Genomic DNA, 15,802 nt, shown 5'->3' on the forward strand with positions numbered 1-15,802 from the left:
ACATCTATCCATAGTACAGAGTGACTGCTAACACCTTAGCATACGCTATCAAGTAAAAATACCTCTTCATTGAAAAGCGAAACCAGGACTTATTTTTTACAGGCAAATGTGTATAACGCCACTGTAAATGTTAATCACTGTCTATTAGTCAATACATTTCTGCAAAAGGGAGAAGAAAGTAAGCATTCATATTTTGTGAATTCTTGTTAAATGATTAAAGTCCGATTAAAGTGTGTGTTTGTATGTGGCCGATTTCAAGGTGATAACCCCATTAAGTTATCAGGCTTTAATTCAAACAGCTTTCCAGGCCAAAGAGAAATAATCAATAAGAACATTGCCTTAACGTAGCCTTCCCGTTTTTCTTGGGGAGCTCATCACATTGTCACTCTGCTAAACATCGGCTGTTTCATTCTGAACAATGCCAGGCTCCAGCAAAACCCTGGAGGAAGCAAGCCGACACCATCGGTTGATCTATCATGCCATCTCCTCTCACCGAGGACGGAAACATCAAATCCCCCTGAAATGACATCTGAACATCAATATGTGGTCGCCGCCCCTCCAATGTGACAGTAAAAGCCATATTGATTTCCACCCAGATTAAGGATACGACTGGGAGCAATTTAAACATACGAGCCAAAGTGTCCTGGCCTGATCCTAAATGATGTGTCTCTGGATGGATGGATGGATGGATGGATGGATGGATGGATGGATGGATGGATGGATGGATGGATGGATGGATGGATGGATGGATGGATGGATGGATGGATGGATGGATGATGGATGGATGGATGGATGGATGGATAGATAGATAGATAGATAGATATAGATAGATAGATAGATAGATAGATAGATAGATAGATTTCCATCATCACTGCCAACCCTCAGCAGTGCAGCACCACCACAGATGTGCTGACTAATAAATGTCCAGTCCAGAGATGGACCCATTCAGCACTTTCAAGTTTCACCCCACCCAGCTGGCAGTGGTTCTGCATCCACCGATGACAGCAGTGATGCTTCATGCAGTCCTTGAGCCTCTGAAGGTTAACTCTTGGCCCCTGTGGTCTCCAGAGCTGAGGTTAAGCTCATCGATATGGCTGGACAGAGATACAGATGACGGATTCATTACAGCTCCTACATGGCTCGTAATTTGTGTACTGTACTTGTTCTGTAGAGCGAATATTCATGCTTTGTATCTTTTAACAATCTGAAAAAGCCACTCTGTTTACATGGCCCTTAATTATACAAGCCCTTCATAGATACATCTTTCATATAAAGGAATGTAACACAAATGCTTTATTTGCAAAAAAAAAGAGAGTTGCACAAATTTGAAATGGAGGATTTAATTCAGGCTATGAAAGAACACCAGAAAAAAAACAGGAGAATCTTGCTTTCATCTAAAGTTAGACCTCATAATTACAAATGAAGAACAATCAAAACATTTACAAGACCTCTGCACATTTGCATTGGAACTTGGCTAAATGCTCTTGAATGTGTGACAGATACAGCAAAAAATGAGCCATTAAAACCAGTTCAGGTAAACAAAATAGGACTCCGGCAAGAACAAGTAACGTCGAAGGGCTGCGGGTGGGCGGGCTTCTTTGAAGTGGCTCGGAATATTCCCTGATACCTCTGAGTTATTTATTTGTATAATGTGCAGATTCACACCCAAGTGAGCAGAGAAGGGTACAGTGGGTGGGAAGATGACAGTGTTTAATTTCCAACTCCATTGAGAAGAGGAGGGGGGAGTGAGAGGAAAGACAGACGGGGAAGTTAGGGAGAAATACAGATATGAGATGAAGAAGGCAGATGGAGGTGTATCGGATTCCCTAAAAACATTTTGACATTTTAAACCCAGGGCAGTTTCTAGGCAGTAAATAAAGGGAAAGGGATCAATAGAAGTCAGTGATAAGGGGATAAAGCAGCTAAATATGAAATACAGCTTAACAAAATGGTATGGATTTCCAATGGGGCCACGTGACAGCTGCTTTGAAATGCAAATAGTAACTTATGCACATTGTCCTTCGCAGGCTTGGCCACCTATTGATTGGCTAAAACAAATTCTATTGATCATTGAATATTTAATGGAGATAATTAAATCTCTCATTGAGGTACTTACACCCCATTTCCAGTTTCCATTATCTTACTCAAGAGGCCTATCTCACTGAAGCCCCTGGATTGTTCAGTGTAACAGTGTAAGAGTGTAACAGTGCATCCAAAACCTCTGCTCTCACCCTTTTTTCTGTCAACCATGTGTGTTCCATCCCAGAGGTGTGAAAGGGCCTCCTTTAATATGTGAAATTAAATGGCTTTTTTTTGTCTTGATCATATAATTAGTTCTACACAATGACAAATACGGTATAGTAACATGTTAATTACCATAAAAAAGACAGAAATGTATAGAATGATTAGTTTTGTAACAGTTTTCTACAGTATGACAGTTACTGTAGTTTTGTGTAAATCCCATGTGTCCAAGAGCATACAGTCTTTAGGATTTGTCTCTAACAGAGAAACATATGGTGCCACTGACATAATTGCAACCAAAGTGATCCAACATTTTAACATGTTAACGTCAGTGTCACAGTGTTAAATACTTTATTCATAATATCAGAATGGCATCAGTAGCGCAGAAGGTCCCACTATGATCCCATCGAGGTGCACATTTGTTGGTAGTAATCTTTCTGTTGAATCCACTCTGCTTCCCTTTTGTCACTCAAGGATGCTGCATATGCTATCATTGGATATTCATGTGGATAGAGAAGAGAGATACAAAGAATTTAAAAAAAATTATCATTTCAAACAGACGTGTATTTAAAGTAGATAAACATATGAGCATGTTGGATTCAGCTTATGACTCAAGTTTATTGATTGATGTTTCTCTCAGGTGCTACACATCCTTTTAATCATGTCTTTAGACAGAAGTAGTATAAACACAAGTCACGAAATATCTGCTTAATCGACCGACATAATTTATGACATTAAGAGACTGGCAAACAGGAAAAGGTTGCTGTCTGGATAGTATTAGAGGGCAGCTCTCCCTGCATGGGCCAGTGTTAAACAAAGTGCCAATCAATAGCCCTTTTATTAGTGACCGCAATCAATGCAGTGACGGAGTGAGCCAATTAACGCTATTGATCGCCTGGGCAGAAGAAAGAGAAGAAGGGAAGTGGATGTAGGCGTAGGAGAGAGAGATAGCAAAAGTGATATGGGAAAGGACAGCAGAGGATGAGTCGCAGTGCCATCCTCAGGTCTTGTTTTCCTTCTCATGTGTAGGAAGGGGGGGTTGTATCTTTGGAAAAGGAGGACTAGATTCCCACCAAGTGAGATACCCCACGGGTCTGTGGCCGAGGACACCCTGACAGTAAGCAGAGCCGACTATCTCCCAAGAGGAAGTGTGCATGCAGTGGTGGTGGTGGGAGGGGAGGGGGGTGATAGGAGAAGATGCGACTCACCCCACAACCCTCCCATTCATGCGCATCATCTCCTTGAGCTGAGGGTGAGCTGCACTGGGAACACAGCAGCACTCATCTTCTCACCACTGGTTTGGAATAGTAATGAGGTCACGGGGCTGAAAGGTCTCAGTGCACGCTCGTCTTCACCTCTTTTCCCAAGAGGGTGACCAGTATGTTTGTGTGTGTTTAGGATAACTTCAGCTTGAGGGCATGCAGTACATCATTTCCGTATAATAGGAAAGCATATGTCTGTAATGTCACACACAACATGCGATGATCAACCTGTCAGTAAGATATGTTGTGCAGACAGTATCCTAAAACTTGCCAGAAAAGTTAAGACATATATAAATCTATTGTTATCCTGAATAAGAACACTATGGTTAGTAACTTTATGATGTAGCTTGCCTTTTGTTGCAATGGCACCCATGAGAACCCACAGTCTCAAATTTCTCTCGTTTTTTCAGCAATTGATGGGTACCTGGTGGAGCTGTAATTTTTAATGGCAATAGCTACAGGATTCTAATACTGTCACCGTAACAAAGCTCAAATAGAAGCACTTCCTCAGCAACTTTTCCTGCCAGCAGAGCTCCTCAGCTGCCGACTATTTTCATTTGATTTTCTACGTTTCAAAGAGCAGGCGGTCATGAGGACATCTGCTTCACGTCAACTGGCAGTGCAACACTTGGCTATGAGGTTATCAACTTTCCTGTATCAGCCTGTTGTCAGAACATGGACCTCTCCTTCCTGGAGAAAAACCTCTGAACCAGCGTGCCGACAGCTTGAGGAGGTGCTATGGAGAGAGAAGAGGAAGGATTGGAGGGAGGTGGAAGGAAGAGGATGGGGTGAGACTTTCGGAAATGACAATGCGTGTGTGTGTAGAGATAAGCCTGTGGCAAGGCTCTCGTGCCCTGGGGGAGGACTGGGGGCTACAAGACTTCAGCCTCAGTGCTCAGACCAGCTACTGTCCCTGATGACCCTTCCCAGACAACTGGCAGCCATTTGTGTAGTAGACATAAGACACAAGTACATAAGCCCTGTGACTGGTGTGTAGACGTGTAGGTTATTCTTTGAAAAAAGGAAATTAAAAAGAAAGACATGTAAAATGAAATAAAGAGGTAGAGGTAAATTAAATCACGATTGGAATAGTATCTAAACTGCAGCATTAGCATTGGCCCAGCAATTTATTTTTATGGTCTTCATTCTGTATTCTATTTATCGACAATCGAGAGGAATACTGCTGTTAATATGAGCTTGTTGATATTATTCCCAGTTAATATGTAGCCTTGTCTCAGGGTTAAAGTTAGGCTCTGTTTATGAACTGTAGTTTTTTGGAATACTTTCAAGAGATTAGGTTGATATTAAATATTTAAGACTTATAAAACTGAATTTTGAAAAAAACATTACATGTGTCTGTTTGATTTCCTGGACAGAAGGTAAAAAGCACTTCACTATAGTTGTCAAAAGAATGTCATTACTGCTGTGCCTTACCCCATCATCACAACCACCATGACTTCTAACTCTATATTTTACCCCTTATTGTTCTAAAAATAAATAGCCTACAGACAGATAGAAGACATGTGGATATTCTAGATAACTTGACCTCAAAATGGAAAACATCTTGAGCTAAATAGGGAAAGAAGAGTAAAGTCCTTAAGTGTACCACCTCCTTATTTAGAGGCGTCTCTGTTACAGCGGATCTGAGGGGCTTGTGGAGATTCGATCCAGTCCTCTTACTTTCCCTAAAGTAAGCTTGACAATCTGCAAATCAGAAATTAGGTTTAACAAGGCCAAACCATGAAGCCAAGGTTAAGGTTCACTTAGCAACCATGTAGAAAGCTTGTTAGCAATAAGCAGAGAGAGGCTAATCAAAGCTATATGATTTCACTTTTTTTTTTTACAGTAATAGAAGCTTTTGATGTTACAAAACACACAACATCTGCTTTTAGGTTGAGGGGATTGTGGGAGCCTTATTCTTTGCTTTAGGCGGATCCATATCAATAGCTATCAAAATGCCAAAAACCTTATAGGCATGTCGCCTGAGACATTTAACAGGGATGAACAGAAAAAAAAAGCATAGAGAACATAAAGGCATATGGGACGACCTGGTGTGATCTGATTTAACACTATTGATGGGACCTTTGGACAAGAGACACTACAGCAAGAAAATAAAGCATCATCAACTTCTTGGCCTGACACATTAGATGCAGAGATGAGGACAAAAACAAATGTTGCAGCAAGCAATGGTTCTAGTTGCATCTGGATCTACTTTAGAGCTGACCAAAGAGGGACCCCCACTGGCTAAGCAGCAAATGTGAAACAGTGGGCCGCAACGATTGAACTGTCATTGGTAGAGGTAAGATTTCCATTCTATTAGTGGCTCTCGTCGAGATTTGAGGGGCTATGCATAGCGGAAAAATAAATCTGTCTGATATTATTTAGCCCCAAGCTAGTGCCTCTAGCAAAACTAGAACTGTGGGATTATGACTACTAATCGGTGCCATGTCTATTTTAACCAAAATATACAGTAAGAGGTCATGCCCACACAGTTTATGCTTTGTAATTTCCCCATGATTTCCAGACTGTGCCAGAAAAGCACAGCAGGTTTTAAGCATATCAAAGTTATGTGCAAGAGCTATACATGCACAAGTGATTCTTCTACACTGCTTCAAGTCCTGGAAATTTAAATGCAACGACCCAGAGGAAAAATCAATGCAATCTTTCAAGAAAGAAAAAAATAATTGAAAGAAGAGCAAATCAAACTGTCAGCCCATCGAAGATTATCCTGCGATGGTTGGCTCCCGTCTTTCCCTCACACACACACACACACACACACAAACAAAACAAACTTGGGGAAGTCTTACAAAACAACCAATGAACGCAATCATCAAGTAAAACTCTTGGCATTGTCACTTGTTTTCTGTAAACTAGGCTGAACCAAGACCATATGGAACAGGGTTTTTATTCGGTGTCAGTGTGATCCTAAAACAGTGTCAGATCACATAGCGCTACCCTAATGGAAAGTGTTTCAATATTTAGACCACTTCTCATTACATTCCCAGGTCTGAATGTCTTCAAGTGTTGGGATGGGTGAGGTCTGGTGTGTGTGTGGGGGGGGACACATTAAACGACTGGGAAAATATTGCAACCATTTCAGTTTTGTGTTGCCATTTTCAGAAATCTTGTTCAACGCAAGCTGTGATGTAGACACACTGTGTGCCTTTCATCATTTCCTGCCCATCCCACTCAACTTCTGACCTCACATAATGGCTATTTTATAAGATTAAAGGTTGATAACGGTTTTATTATCCAGCTGTTCTGCATTTGAGAGCTCCCCTGACTAGAAAAAATGGCTCTACATGAGAGAAAAGATGCTGATGCATACCATGACCTGTCTGGTGTTGACAGCGGCGGCTGAGCTGTGGCCAGTAATTGGACTGACAGTAATAGGAGCCGTCTTTCTGCCTCTGTGGGCCCTAGAGATGGGCCACAATGCTGCCGCGGATTTAGCAGCTGCAGTCAGACGTAAACCATGTAACTGCAATTTCCATCCTCTTCTTTTTTTTCCCCCTTCCTCCATTTTAACGCTGACATGATCATTCGTGAGCTGAGTGAGTTCCATGACCCTCGGGCCCTTGAAACCTGGTCAACTGCCAGCATGCTATTTCAAAAATACATGGCTGTCAATGAGAAAATGAGCCCTCCATTTGTCATTCTGCAGGAACTTCTGTTCCTTTTTGTAGATACTTGTTTTCACCCAACAGCAGCGTTTTGTTGCTGGCTCCCCGCCTTGAGGGAAAGTTTGGTTTGAACTCAACATCTTACAAGGAGAAGACCACACATGGTCAAATACAATTGCAGGGAGGTATTCTGCACAGGCTCATTATTGGCACTGAGACAAACTACATATTTGATCGTATTCCTGCCCAAATGTGAATGCCAATTCACGAGGTGGAGTGGCTCCACAAAACCCCACCACAGCAGCTCTGACACACCCAGAACAGAAATATTCGGCCTACACACAACAGTCACCCATGAAAACGCATATATAGAGCCTCAGGCCCAGAGATGAAAGACTCACATCACACGATCGACCCACAGTCTACCCGTACACACATGCGCCTGCCCATCTATCTCCAGGCACCCCAGGGAGAAAATAGGCACACTACTAGTCTCTCTCTCTCTCTCTCTCTCTCTCTCTCACCTAAACTTGTATAAACTAGAGACCTAGTCTCTCTCTACATAAGCACTTATTTCCCAGTGTCACTACCAGCACTCGCTCGCTCTCTTCAGTGACAAGCTACAAATCCCCGACACCACTGCTGATGATAGCTTTACAGTAAAGCCCCAAGGGGGACTCTGCCAGCCAGCACACACAAACAGCAAACACCTTCTCCCCTCGCTCACTCGGTACACTTTCTCCCAGGAGCCCCAGGGGCCTCTGGGATACGTGCCTCCAAACACACATACAAAAATATGCCTAGGGTTTGTTTGACTTAAATACACACCTACTACCAGCATTCAAAGTGACAGGGACACAAATTAACCAGCAATTACTCTTTTCCATTAAAGCAATGGACTGCTAATAGGTAGGCAGTTACAGATATGTGAGTGGTTGCATACTTCACACCACCAATCAGCTCTTACTACAACAGCAGCACTAATCCAAAAATAAAACTTGTACCATCATCATATCCAGATAACATTTGCTTTTTCTCTAGATTGTTCTATTGGGACATCGTATACTCATCTTCATACTCATACTCATTTTTTTTTTACCTGATGAAGCTGTAATCATGTTGTAATTATTCCGCCCCGGAGACGTTTGTTTTGGTGTTAACCCGCCATGATGACCAGATCCGTCACTATTATTACTCATTACAATATTTATTACTGTTCTTTCCACTTTGGATAATTTTGAGGTGCTAATAATGTTCCTCACGCGGAACGTTTGCACACATGCAGCGTATGCGTCGTAATAATATCAGATCATAGTGCCTTGGATTTATTGGCATATACCAATTTGGCTTTAATGAGATCACACACCTCCAGGTAGGTGCTGCTTCATCCCCTTCTTGACTGGGGCTTCTCTCCCCCTCTATCTGTCTGTCTGCCCTTATTACCATTTCATGCAGCAGCCCCCCCCCCCCCCAACTCCAACATCAACACCCCTTCTGATGAAAACCAGTAAGGCTTTGTGTGATTCATTAAGTCAGAATTGTATTAAGTAGGAGAATTGGGCTGGGAGCTATTGAGTGTTGACTTAACCTTTATACTTTTATCTCCTCTCATTCGTCAAGCAAGGGATGCTTCTAATGGAAGATGTATGGATCAATTTCATTAGTAGCTGTATGGATCTGTCAAAACAAGGTGTTTGGGGTGACAGCCTTTGCTTGCTTGTTGTCACATTGGTTATCATGGGACACATGTCGAAGTTCCAACTTCTAGAGTTTGGGTCAAGCTTTTTGTATCAAGAGAATATCTCCCAATGGTTTCCTTGCAATGTTGCCTTGACTTGTTATAAATTCCTTTTCAAAATGTAACATGTTTAATATTTGCTTTTAGCTGGAGGCACACCATTGCAGAATATGATATATGAAAGTATATGAAGATCTGTTGACTATTTATCTCAATGAAAGATTAAAGTAATTCTCTCAAGTTGTTTCTGTGCAACTGCATCAATGCAGAAAGTAACAAAATGAAACCATAACAAAGTAAGAATTGTTAAAAAGGAAAAAAAAAGACTACTGTGTGGTTGTCACATGATTTTGAGTGAAGGGCACTGTGGTCAATGTGTCATTACAATTAGTGCTCATTTCTGCCCGATTCACTGAGATCTACTCTGACTGCTGGACATACATTATGCATGAGTCTGTCTATATGAACTTGGGCCATCATGTGTGCCCTTGTAGAAATACATCCACCAACACATCCAACTACATTTACTTGATTTTCCTTTTGCACTAAGATAAGTCTTTTATTCCTTATCATATTAAAAATGTCAATACTTTCTGTAAAGCATTGAACACTTTTATTGATAAATATCTCTCAGTTAAAATATTAGGTCATACTGTCAGGGTTGTGATAATTATTCTCAAAAGTAATGGAAATTACTTCTTTCCCATTTTTTCAACTTGTTAAGAATATGTGGATCAGTACATTCATTTGGGTTTTCACACATTTGTTCATTGTATATAGTGAAAAAATGAGCCTTGATTGCAGTCAGCGTTATGAAAGACCCAAAAAATGTGTGTGTGCGTGTGTGTGTGTGTGTGTGTGTGTGTGTGTGTGTGTGTGTTGGACAGGAGAGGGACATTCTGTCCACTGATCCTCTGAGGACCATCTCTTGAAAGGAGATCTTCATCTTTGACACGCGGCTCTTTAGCGCCCCTCAGAGAGGAAGCCCATAATCGCAGATAAGTCTCTGAGGGAGGAAACACCACATACATGCCGCCGTGGAAGGGAAGGACACAGCACAGGAGGCACGACGTATCAGTCGCCACAATGGAAGCTTTACATTGACAAGGAGAGGCTGATGACTCAGTGGGACCGATCCACACGTCACTGGCAGCGCACCAGAGCACCCTCCCCCCACGCACCTTCAGCATCATATATGGAAAGTTTGGGGTAAAGGTGGGACTGTCGTTTGGAACTGTTACAGAGCTGCTGATGGTTGAGCTACTGATCTAATTCGGCATAAAATAATTTCTTTTTTCATCCTCTGCCAGGCACTATCATTCCTTACTCACTTAAGTCAGCATCATTCAATTAAAATGCAATTCTCGTCGCCCACATCCACGGATATTTAATTAGAGGGCTTCCTCTGTCTCTTTTTTCTTTTCTTTTTTTAGCACAGCTCTTCTGATTTCACCCCAGGCATATCTAAGGCATATTTTCTCTGTGTTGCGCGTTGGTTAAACAAGGGCATGTATCCATTTGTTAATTGATACAATTACGTACTACGCGTAATGGTCACGTAGGTCTCCAGGCGCGCATCAATCACTGGTCTATTGACCTGCCAAAAACCCCTCTATCCGCTCCTGCTGGGACTGCCCCTCTCTCTAATAGAGAAAGATAGAAACATCATCCTCATTAACTCCGAGATGGACCTTTGGCCAGAGAGCCAGAGGCGAACGGAGGTCGAGCTTAAGAAAAAAAAGAGAGGAAAATGAAATATTGCATTTTATCAACATCCTTTGCTGCATTTGAATATAACACAAACCGCCTTAAAATCCAACATAAATGATTGAGATTTAATTTGCATACATATTTGAAACGCCTTTACCTGAATAAAAACTGAAATCTATTCTGTTCTTTGGCAGATCACTGAATACCCCAAAGTTCTGTTTGTTTGTTTTTTCTCCCAGTTCGTCTAACTTCAGTGTCCATGCGCTGCTGCGTCTCTGTGATAAACAGAGATGGACAGGGAGATTTTATCGGGCTAAATCCGTAAATATCTCTCTTATAAAAGCAGAACAAAGCTGTGTACAGTGCATCTCAAGAAAACACCGCGTTGGACGTGATTGGTAAAGACATTATTCTATCCATGGTACCCTGCCGTTCCGGGATTACAGTGACGTCACGCTGATACCCTTGCATGGATGAATGCTAAAGAACTATAGAGCCACAAATAATAGCACAAGCAGAGTCCATATCTTGCAAGTCTTACGTTATCCTTTAAGCCTCCTTCAGCTAAAACAACATTTTTTTTTTTACTTAATGACGCTTAATTTCATTTTTATCGGGTCCTCGGGGGGATTATTCATTCATATAAAACAATCTGCAGCTGGTGCCAGCCTAAAGTCTCTCTCCTATGACTGAAGTCATCTATTATTGAGCGAAAGGCCGTGCGTGGAAATGTGTGTAAGACGGTGGATTTGAGGTAGAATTGGTTGCAATCGATCAAGGGTGAAGAATATTGCTGATGGTAACAAAAGAAGCAGCTATGTCTTTCTCGCAGTTTGGATATCCTTACAATGCAACTTCACAGGTAAGTCATTTTGCTTCTTTTTAATTTCTAACGTTACCTCTGCTGTTTACACGAGCGCGTAGACATATACACGCGCGCACACTTTTCATAAGAAAAGATTTTCTTGCTTATCGTTTGCGCATCGCTTATAGCCAGAAGACTTTCTCAGACGGTTTGACACTATTGACAGCTTGCTGCGTGTGATGCTTTTGTTGTGAAACCAAATATCGATACACGCGCACTCGTGTCCAATTACATTGAATTATGAATGAACTCACGTGTTTTTTTCTGATGACAATAGAGATGAATGTCACATAGGTGTAATTTGGCTGTTGCGCTGCGCACACTGAGAGGACACGTCTCCAGATTTTACTTTAGAACCCCCCGGATACGATTTTAGCCGTAACTTTGACACCTCATGAAGCTCAGCTCAGTTATAATCATTGTTTTTGGATTTCAGACACTATTGTGGTGGCTAATGAAAAGTTCGGGAAAAGTTTAAGAGGGAGAGGGAAAAAGTTGCCCTCGTGAAGTTGTCATTGAACTTCGAATATTTCGCGGATCCAAGTTATTATATGAAACTTTAAAGACATACATATCGCAGTGATATCGTTTTATTGTTGCAGAATTAAAATGGTAAGAGACAGCTTTTACGCGCAGAATGCGCGTGCTGTCTCGTTATTAAATATTACCGCTTGTCTACTTTAAGTTGAGTCCATTCTGGAAATTATCTTTAAAATCACTTACCTTTTTAAAGTAAGGTCACAATTTACTATTAAAAAACACTTGCTTTACTATAACTGACCTGATGGAGACAGATAAAAACAGACATTGAAATTCTTGCTCGGTTAGGAATTTTAAAAAGGCAACATCGGGCAACTTGAGAGTTATCACATCCAAATGAGGGTTGAAACAGCGAATGACCATCTGTGTCCACGCTTCTCTTCATGCAGTTTTTCGTGTCGGCAAACCCCAGTACGACTTGCTGCGATTCGATTTCCAGGTCGGTTTCTGACGGGACAGGCACCTCCCAGACCGCCGCAGCCGCCGCCGCCTCCTTCTGCTGTCCCTCTTACGAGAACCGGCTCCTGGCGAGCAGCCGGTCGGAGCTGAACGCAGCGCTTGGAATGTACACCTCTCCCTACGCCGCTGCGGCCGCCGCCAGCCAGAATTACGCCAATTACTTCCCCTATAGCACAGATCCATCCGCTATCTACTCCACTCTGGTGGGCTCACTTTTCAGCCTCATCTCATGATAGGGGGAGGTTGGGAGGTTTTCATCCTGATCGATCACCGGGGGTTTTCTCATCAATTTATCTCGTGCTGCCAACGTGTCTGTCTAGATAAGCCACCCAGCATCCTGTCCATTTCATTTTACATTTACAAACGAGTACACAATCGTTTTGCATCTTACTTTTTTTGTGATACCTTTCATGACACATCCCTCATTCATTGTTTCATGCATAAAAGTGATTGAACTATTTAAAAAAAAATGTATTATTTATGTCATTCATAACATAGGAAATAAAATGTGTAGGATCATTTTTTTAAATGTTAAATTATCAATTGGTGTTTATTTAAAATGATGTCATTGTCTTTTCCAGAATCCACAATATGACATTAAGGACAGCACGGGCACTTTACACTCTGGCATCTCTCAGACAGCCACATACTACCCCTACGACCACTCACTGGGACAGTATCAGTATGACAGGTCTGTGTTCAGCTCCTTTTGCAGGAACAGTTAACAATTAGCCTTAGTAAGAGTGAATATTTATACTCGGGATGTCATAAATTTGGATCAAAGGTCACAGTGGAAATTCATACTGAACTTAAGTGATGTGCACCTCACCCAGATGGAAATGATCTGCGCTAGGACTTTCTTTGGGAATGCTGATCTGTCTTTTTTCCAGATACGGGACAGTAGATTTCAACGGCACAGCCAGAAGGAAGAACGCAACCCGAGAAACCACCAGCACCCTGAAAACCTGGCTGTACGAGCACCGCAAGAACCCGTACCCCACCAAGGGGGAGAAAATTATGTTGGCGATCATCACCAAAATGACCCTCACGCAGGTGTCCACGTGGTTCGCCAATGCAAGACGGAGGCTAAAGAAGGAGAACAAGATGACCTGGTCACCAAAGAATAAGGCTGGCGAGGACAGGAAAGATGACCTGAAGAGTGACCAAGATGGTGCCATTAAAGGTAAAGCCTCTGTCAACGTTTGATGGCCGAAATGTTGCATTTTTAATCAATCAATTTAAAATTGTAAATGTTTAAGCTAAATTCAATGATCAGAGCCAGCGTTTATAGCTGTTGTTTTTCCATCCAGACTCAGTTGATTGCAAGGAGGAGAAGGATTTACATCTGAGTGATCTGGAGGACATGGATGAGGACGACTGTGACAAGCTGGACAATGACTGTGAAAAGGTGGCTCCAGATGAGGAAGACCTCCAGAGGGCAATGGCAGCATCTGGAGGCTCTCAAAAAAAAGACTGCAGCTCTGACCTGCAACTGAATTTAATGAACAGCTTCCACTCATTTCCCTGCGCCATAAAAAGTGTCACCACTCTCCCTCCTCTCCCATCGGATTTCCTGGATCCAGTAGCATCTAAGGCACCTTCTTCGATTGGCCTGACGGGGACAGTGTCCTTGTCTCACTTTGAAACATCGGATAAACCCCGGATTTGGTCTTTGGCTCGCACGGCAGCTTCAGGAATCATACTGAGCCCTCAGCACCACGGGTCAGAGCTGAGGACAGGTAACTTGAGCGGGGACTGCCAACTCCAGAGTAACAGGCTTACTGGAGCTCCAACTGGACACTTTGGGGGCTTGAGGGGGCTTCACGAATCAGGCAACGCTGAGAGCCCCTTCCCCGAGGGCTCATCCTTGCACTCTAAAGTCTACGGAAGTTACAGTCACAAAGAATTCCAGCTGCACTGCTCGTCATACCCAACACTGCCCGACACGTGCCAGTACTCCACTATAGAGGGTACGTCACCATCTCTCTGAAAGCTCTGACATCCAATATGTGTATTTACAAGTTCTCTGTACAACATACAGAATTTAAAGTCCAGCATGACACTTCCAAGAAACTTTAGAAGTGCTTCAAGTGCTGTGCCAGTTTCTGTGACATGCTTTTATTTGGGTGTGTAGGATTCTCTGGGGGCAAAGCAGAGTCACAGTCTACTGACCTCAGCGAAGCCTGCGGGACCACGCAGGATGACAAGGTCACTGCGTTCAGACCAGTGATGAAGAGGTGAAGCAGGTGAGAGTCTGCACCCAGCTGAACTGGAGGAAAACCAGTACCAAATAGTTCCAACATTTACTTAGTTTGTGTGGATTATTGATATTTACAATTTTGGAGCTGATCTTTAACTTGCACAGATCAGCTTAATGAAATTAAAGCCTGGTGTTTTACTTTCTAGATCACTTCAAACTCTAGCAAAAGTGGGAAAATGTTATATTTATTATGCACTAAAAGAGTTTGTGGGTAAGCAGCGGCCTCAGTGTGACACATGGGAGCTGTCAATCTGTGGAACATTTTGCACAACTTTGTTTTGGAGGTGTCAAAGACTTTATGCAAATTATGGAAATGAAATGGAAGAAGAATGGCCACTGATAAATCGGTGAATCTGTGTCTGGCAGTCGTGTTGTGTAAAAAGACTCTTTATTTCGCTGTGTATTTATTATTTTTGTTATATCGTCTGTTTATTATTTGTCGTGTTTACTGGTTGAATCCTGACTATTTTGTTAAATGTTGCGTTTTCTTGTGACTCCGTGTCATTTTACTTGATGTAACAAAGTAAAAAACTAAAAAAAAAAAAGTCGGTCTTTGCAAGGTTGATGGAGGACCGGACTCCCTGTTTGCGCTAAGAATTGTGTCATTGTGTTCTCAATTGTGCGCCTCTTATGTATTTGTCAGTCATGATATTTTCTAAAGGAATACATTTCTATTCAAAAAACTTCCATTAAATGTCTCGTGTTTATTTAAAGTGGCAATTAAAACATTTGCCGATGTGCTTTTTGATCAAAGTTTACCGTCTTGACTCCGCTCTGGAAGACACTGATGGGAGGTCAAAATTCAGACGTGGGACGTGCGCAAAATGAGAAATTACGGAAGAAAGGGGACATCATTGCTCCATTGTCAGCATCTAATCAGAAGCGGCATCAAACGCTTTGTTACTGTTGAGGCCGAGGAGCGAGGCATGGGCCGGAGGGTGAATGCTGCTTTGTCCCCCGTGTAGCGAGCCGCGGAACCAACTTAGCGCAGTGTTGATTAAAAAGGTCATTTGTAGGATCAAACCCGGCACGGAAATTCTCATCGTCGATCAAAGTCTCTTTGATTTCTATGTTTTGCGTCCGGTCCATCTCGTCCCGCGATAC

The 15,802-nt window shown here is 42.3% G+C and overlaps 1 protein-coding gene and 1 long non-coding RNA gene across 3 annotated transcripts in view; one reads left to right on the forward strand and one right to left on the reverse strand.

Moving 5' to 3' along the window:
- Positions 1-1,324: 1,324 nt before the first annotated feature.
- LOC130516116 (uncharacterized) overlaps positions 1,325-15,802 on the reverse strand; it is a 53,221-nt gene continuing 38,743 nt past the window's right edge. Inside the window, exon 2 of the long non-coding RNA XR_008947354.1 lies at positions 1,325-4,239. This is a non-coding gene — a long non-coding RNA (uncharacterized LOC130516116). The remainder of the gene's footprint in view (positions 4,240-15,802) is intronic.
- Positions 10,764-15,445, forward strand: irx6a (iroquois homeobox 6a). Of its 2 annotated transcripts, none has more exons than XM_057016909.1 (6): positions 10,764-11,436; positions 12,369-12,641; positions 13,020-13,129; positions 13,329-13,621; positions 13,749-14,408; positions 14,573-15,445. In XM_057016909.1, the coding sequence occupies exons 1-6, from the start codon at positions 11,371-11,373 to the stop codon at positions 14,677-14,679; spliced, it is 1,509 nt and encodes a 502-aa protein (XP_056872889.1). In that variant the 5' UTR covers positions 10,764-11,370; the 3' UTR covers positions 14,680-15,445. The 2 variants fall into 2 exon arrangements, with proteins under 2 accessions (XP_056872889.1, XP_056872896.1); XM_057016916.1 differs by having other exon boundaries at positions 10,766-11,436; positions 12,419-12,641.

Source organism: Takifugu flavidus, chromosome 2 (assembly GCF_003711565.1).
Source record: "Takifugu flavidus isolate HTHZ2018 chromosome 2, ASM371156v2, whole genome shotgun sequence".
Taxonomy (NCBI): Eukaryota; Metazoa; Chordata; class Actinopteri; order Tetraodontiformes; family Tetraodontidae; genus Takifugu; species Takifugu flavidus.

Coding starts and splice junctions, on each gene's coding strand:
- irx6a (XM_057016909.1), top strand. CDS start 11,371: ATGGTAACAAAAGAAGCAGCTATGTCTTTCTCGCAGTTTGGATATCCT. Junction 12,642..13,019: donor CCGCTATCTACTCCACTCTG/GTGGGCTCACTT, acceptor TGTCTTTTCCAG/AATCCACAATATGACATTAA. Junction 14,409..14,572: donor CCAGTACTCCACTATAGAGG/GTACGTCACCAT, acceptor TTGGGTGTGTAG/GATTCTCTGGGGGCAAAGCA.